Source organism: Caretta caretta, chromosome 8 (assembly GCF_965140235.1).
Source record: "Caretta caretta isolate rCarCar2 chromosome 8, rCarCar1.hap1, whole genome shotgun sequence".
NCBI lineage: Eukaryota > Metazoa > Chordata > Testudines > Cheloniidae > Caretta > Caretta caretta.
In genome coordinates, this window is record NC_134213.1 from 105,445,930 (window position 1) to 105,452,292 (window position 6,363).

At 43.8% G+C, this 6,363-nt stretch overlaps 1 protein-coding gene across 5 annotated transcripts in view; it reads left to right on the forward strand.

Moving 5' to 3' along the window:
• The window catches only part of CCDC17 (coiled-coil domain containing 17), a 44,540-nt gene that overhangs the window by 30,804 nt on the left and 7,373 nt on the right, over positions 1-6,363 (forward strand). For 4 of the 5 annotated variants that reach the window (XR_012669745.1, XR_012669746.1, XM_048861406.2 and 1 more), the window contains 3 exons: positions 551-619; positions 1,942-2,025; positions 3,440-3,550. Coding sequence is in view for 3 of the 5 variants with exons in the window: in XM_048861406.2 (XP_048717363.2) it covers positions 551-619; positions 1,942-2,025; positions 3,440-3,550 (264 nt within the window). In the remaining 2 variants the exon portion in view is untranslated. Of the gene's footprint in view, positions 1-550; positions 620-1,941; positions 2,026-2,451; positions 2,679-3,439; positions 3,551-6,363 lie in introns of those variants that run through there. The other variant, XM_075131880.1, reaches the window with a different exon arrangement.

Here is a 6,363-nt window from a genome sequence, read left to right on the forward strand (position 1 = left end):
GATGATAAACCCACAGCTGGCAGGGTCCCTGCCTCACAGGGCCCCAAAGCTCAGGCACCAGCCTGAGCCCAAAGGTCTAGACAGCAATTTTTCAGGCCAGCTGACCTGGGCCGGCTGTGGATTTTTATCCCGGTGTCGACATACCCTAGTAGCCGACACGGGGAAGGGGTGTAACACATGCCGAGTGAACAGGGTGATGGCAACAAAGGGTATGTTAGTGCCACAGGGTTTTGGAGTGAGGGGGCAGGGGTTAATTAGGAGGAGATCAGCTAAGTGGAAAGAGACGTGACGTTAAGTGAAGGGGACAGGGCAGATGGGGCACATGGGGGTGTGACATTGAGGTGAAACAGCCGATCAGCACAGGGCAGAGAAAGTCCCATCTCAGAAGTTCTCTGGCCAAAGGTCCCATCTTTGGCTGCTCCCTGCCCACTGGACTCCTCTTGTGCCACCACTGGGGAAAATGATGGGGGTGGGGAGGGAGGCAGTTGCAGCTGTGTGCGCAGACTACTAGTTCTTCAGCTAAGTGTGGGTGTTGCTCATGTTCCAACAGAACATTGTGACCGCCTTATCCCAGGGGCCGTGCGCCAGCGTTACACAGGGGCTGGCAAACAGGAAAGTGGTGAGTAAATCATGCCACGCCTGTGCACTGTGTTTTTAATCACTGTGTAATAGCGAGAGGAGTCTCCAGTGTTAAGGCTTCGATGAAAAATGACCCCTCCTGACCCGCCACACTGCATGGTCAAATTCCCCTTGATGTCAATAGGGTCAGAATTAGGGCCTTAGAGGAGTAAAAATCGTGTTGGTCCTGCAGAGCTAATGGAGCTCGGCATGAGCCAGGTGGCTTCTTTTCTGCTCCAGGCCTCAGCACTGTCCTGTGCGTGCCAGCCGCACAATAGGACTGTTCCCCGCTGGACAGGCACGACAGACCCGTCTGTGCTCAGCTCGAGGTTGAATTTTGTAGTGCAGGCAAGTAGAAAACTCATCTTTAGCTCTCTGAAGTGAAATCATCAAGACTAAATGTTACCTTACCCATCCTGCAGAGCCCTTACCCTGAAACATGAGTATTATTGTCAAACTGCTCATGATCTTGGAGGAATCAAGGGCCTCCCTCCACTCGCCCTCCCAAGTGATTTTAGTGTAGTATGCTGTTTAGCCCCACTTGGCAAAGTGTAAAAAAAAAAAAAAAAAGTATTTCTTCTGTAGGTCAGAAGCTGTTTCCCTTTAATCTTTCCTCCAACACTGAACTTTATTCTGATCTGATGTCTATTGATGCACCAGTCTGTTTGCAAGTACAACACAGATACACATCCGCCTTGGGCCAAATGCTTCTAGGCTTGTCCTAAATTTGAATGCTTTTTATGCCTTATATCTATAGAGAAACGCCGTCTCCGAACGGGACTAATTACGTACAAAAAGTCTGGTGGGGCACTTTAGGAGGTACCAATGAGTTGAGCATAGACATCCTTCTTAAATTCCTGCATAATATGCAGCCGTGCCAGGAGTCCCATGCCAGAACTTTGATGGAGCCCTGCACTGCCTTCCACTTCATGTCACTCACAGCTGTGTAAAATGCTGTTCGGGGGCTGCCAAGAGAGTGCTGATTTAGTGACATTTTATACCTACTTTGCACAAGTGTCGTAACCTCCTTTAGCAAATCAAAATGGATTTCCCTGGGTGCAACTGCTTTGGTGCAGAGCCTAAAGTATTAGGCCACTATGTCTGTCCAGGTCAACATAGTGCAGCGCTTGTAACTATCAGGAGTGCAAAGAGAAGATTTTTGACAGTGCAGAATCCATAACCAGGCCAAGTCATTCCCCTCGTCAGTGTCACAGCGAGATCAGCTAAGGGTTTTTTTTGTGTGTTTTAAAAATCTGACTCCAATTGTGGGTGCTCTTCAGTTATCCCCAAACACCAGGCTGACAGGTGTTCTCCATCTCACAGATTCAGTTGGTAAGAGGGGCATCTGTGGTTGTCCGTATAGCAGATGGTAGGCGGGATGAAGAACTTAGCCTGCCCCACAAACAGGTGAGCACGGTGATGCGATGCTGTTAGTGGAGGGGTGCAGGTGTCCTCCTTTGAATGGAACTGGCACTTGGCCCTAGGGTTTCCTCACCTTTGATACTACCAATGACCATAAGGAGGCAGACCCTGCTTGTGTAGAAATTTGTCCAGGAAACCAGGGTACCACCACTTCGGGGAGCATGTGCCAAGCAATGTTTAATGCTCACAGGTGGTCAGGAAACCCATTTTAGGTCTTATCTAAAAAACAGGCCTGCTAACAACACGTCACTGTCCAGCAGCACTGCTCGGATTGCTCAGTATCTGCAAGAGCGGTGCTTACAGAATCAGCACCGGCCTGGGAACACTGAGGGAGGGGATGAGTTGTGGATTTTATTGAAGAGGGAGTACAGGTGGGTTCCCACACTAGTAGCCAAGTTATTCACATTGCAGGTTCTATGCAGACAGCCACAACTCACCTCTACTAATGGCAGTGGCATGCACATGAAGGAATAGACCCCACTACTTCATAATATCTGACTGCAATGGAAGATACGTGCTACAAAAGCCACAAGTACCGGTTATTGCAGGACATCTATAGGGAGTGTCAATAGCAGAGTGAAAAAAATAGACTGAAGGGAACTTCCACAAGCTTGTTTACTACACGGCCTGTAATGTTTGAAGGGTAATTACCTCTACTTTCACCTAATGGAGGGAAAGAGGACTGTGGCTAAAGTGCATATAACCTGGGAGCCTGAACACCCAATTTTTACTGTCTCACACACTATCACTTTAAAAATCACTTGAGGTCTGATTATCCCTCCTATCAGTAATAGGGAGGTAGAGGAATTTTGGGGTGTGTGTGTGTATCTATATAGCTAAATGGAGGGTGAAATTAAAGTATAAAGTGGAAGAATTTCTTGCTGTATTATGCTTGGTACTTAACTTGACTAGCCCCCCCCATCAGTAGGCTTTTGGAGGGAAGAGTTGATTGACAATGCCTAGAAAAAAAGTCAGACTTCCTGTAAAGGGAGCAGGCTTTTGAAGGGAGGGAACACCTTCTTGCATTCCTATTTAAATAATTTAATGAGGTTGTATACATACACATCTGTCTGGCTAGAGTTTTCTAGTTACCTGGTCTAGAAGTACCTTAGTTTCCAAGACAGTACTGTTGAGATCCAGTACCACTGAATGTTTGGGACTCTTAGATTAACAAGGTTATAGGTACCTCATCACTACCCCAGGAAGACACTGTTTTCCATGTACCTGAGCAGTGTTTCTAAACAACCGGTCACTGGAGCAGTGCTGGTGGATGAGATCTCTCAGACAGAGTTTAGAAAGCAAGCCAGTCCCTGCTATCAAAAATGTTCAAAAACACTGCACAATTGAAGTCATCTTTTAAGAGTCCCCACTGTGTTAACTGTCTATTTTTTAACCTCAGGGTATCAATCAGTCCTACCTCCCCATGGAAGGCATAGAGTTCTACAAGAAGGAGCCTGGTGGTGCTAAAGTTACAGATCTAATGCCACAGACGGCAGAAACCCAGCAAGAGGTAAGAAAGCTATGTTAACTGTATTAACCAACTTGATTTCCTTCTTTGACAATCTAATTGATTTGGTGGATAGGGGGAAGGTAGTGGACATAATATACCTGCACTTCAGCAAGGCTTTTGACACACGCCCCTGCCATTCTCATAAGCAAGCTGGAGAAATGCAGGCTTGGTAGAACTACATTAAATAGATCCATAATTGGTTAAACAACCACACACAAAGAGTAACTATTGAAATGATGTCACATTGGAAACAGGTTGCAAGTAGGGTTCCACATGAATCTGTTGGGCGTCTGGTGGTGGTTAACATTTTTATTAATGATCAGCACAGTCTCTTACCATGTTCAGCTCACATTTGCAGATGACAGAGGTGGTGGTTGGGGGGGTTACAAACTCTTTGGAGGATAGAGCTAAAATTCAAAGGCAGCTTGATAAATTGGAGAACTAGGGTATAGCCAACAGAATGACATTCAGCAAAGACATGTAAGGCCTGGTCTACACTAGGTTGGGGGGCAGGGGTGGGAAGAAATCTAAGTTATTCATGTAGCTGAAGTTGCATAACTTAAATAGATTCACCCCCAACCCTCCCCCATGTAGACCAGGCCTTTGATTGCTTAATTATTTGCTCCATTATCTTTCTAGGTACAGATGTTAAGATGACTGGTCTGTAATTCCCCATGTTGTCCTTATTTCCCTTTTTATAGACTTTTCCAGTCATTTGGAATCTCTCCTGTTTTCAACGACTTTTCAAAGATGATTGCTAATGTTGCCAAAAAAAAACAACAACACACACACATCATTCTGGGCTGTATTAGCAGGAGTGTTGTGAGTAAGACATGCAAAGTAATTCTTCCACTCTACTCCACACTGATTAGGCCTCAACTGGAGTATTGTCCAGTTCTGGAAAGATATGGACAAAGTGGAGAAAGTCCAGAGAAGAGCAATAAAAATTATTAAAGGTCTAGAAAATGAATTGAGGGAAGATTGGAAAAATTGGCTTTGTTTAAGCTGGAAAAGAAGACAGAGGGGACATAAGTTTTCAAGTACACAAAAGGTTATGAGGAGGGAGAAAAAAAAAAAGTTCTTAACCTGTGAGGATAGAACAAGTAGTAATGGACTTAAATTGCAGGAAGGGAGGTTTAGGTTGGACATTAGGAAGAACTTCCTGTCGGTGTGGTTAAGCACTGGAACAAATTGCCTAGGGAGGTTGTAGAATCTCCATCATTGTCTAACCTGCTCTTAAAAATCTCCAAACATGTGTCAGGCATGGTCTAGATAATCCTTAGTCCTGAGGACTGGACTAGATGACCTCCTGCGGTCCCTTCCAGTTCTATGATACACTGAATGTGGAATAACTGGCTTGGCAGCACCACTGCTAAGAAGAATCAGTCATGGTAGACCAACCTGAGTCATCAATGCACTGCTCTTGTGAAAAACACACATCCAGCATTTCAATTTTGGGTTGATTTAAGAGAAGCATAGCATACAAGTGACAGTACCACTCTATTCAGCCCTGGTCAGGCCCCAATTAGAATACTGTGTCTAACTTTGGTCACTGCTGCACAAAAAGGATGTAGGGGAACTGGAAAGGACCTGAGGTGAATGACAAAGATGATCAAAGGTATGTAATGCAAGCCATATCAGGGAAGGCTGAAGGAACTGGGTAGGTTTAGTTTGGTATAAGGGGGAGGCACATGATTTATCTTCAACTACTTGAAAGGCTGCCATAAAGATGGAGAAAAATTGTTCTCTTGCCACAGAGGGCAGGACAAGAGGCAGTGGGTTCAAACTACAGCACAGCACATTTAGATTAAGTCTTAAGAAAAACTTCTAGTTGTAAGAACAGCAGGACAATGGAACAAACTGCCTTAGGAAAGGTGTGGAAGCTCCTTCAGTGGAGGTTTTCAACAAGATGCTGGATAATTATCCAAGACAGATGGCTGAGACAAATCCTACATCGTAGCAGGGGGTTAGACTAGAGGTAGAGTTACATAATTTGTGGTCCTTTTCACCCTATAGTTTTATTAACTGACAAAACTAAACCTACACTTGTGTTTGTAACATCACATTCTCTTACTTGCAGAATGGAGACAGACTCCCTTCTTCTCACACCCACTCAATCTGCACCAGGGGTTTCCCCAACTTTTAGTTCCCATGAGTAATTTATAATCTGGTTGCTTTTCACAAAGAGGACAAGATATGAAGTGCACCACTAATATTTCACAACAGGATACAAGGATTTAAAATTAGATTAAAAATATACTACACATTTGCTTCCAAGTTTTAAAGAAAGTCAGACCACTGAACTGGTAGAAGCTCCCGGAACCAGAAGTTGTTGAAGTGCAATAACCAGTTTTTGACAGCAGTAGCCTCTTCAAGTGCAGAGAGAATCATTTCAGTGACTAGTTAGTTCATTTAAAGTTAAGAAATCAGTGAGTTGAAAAACTAGGAAACTTGTTTTCTCCTTTTAGTCTATGCATGAGAATGATCTCAGAGGACATTAATGAATTGAGCTGATTCTGGTTATTACAGCTAACACTTCCTTTAATTTAATAAACTGGTTTAATATAAATTGATAAGACCTTAGATATTATGCACAGTTAAAGCTTCTTTAAATAATAGAAATACCATTTTAGAATGGTGTTAATTTGCATTTCCATCCAACTAAGAAAGGCCTCATTCACTATTTAGTAAAGTAAGAATCAAAGTGTTTTGCTTTTCCAATCCCTTCTTGTAGTAAAGAACCCAACTCTAGAGGTATCCTGTGCCTTTTTAAATGTTATGTTTTGTCTCTATCTAGAGGGACAGCTGTAACT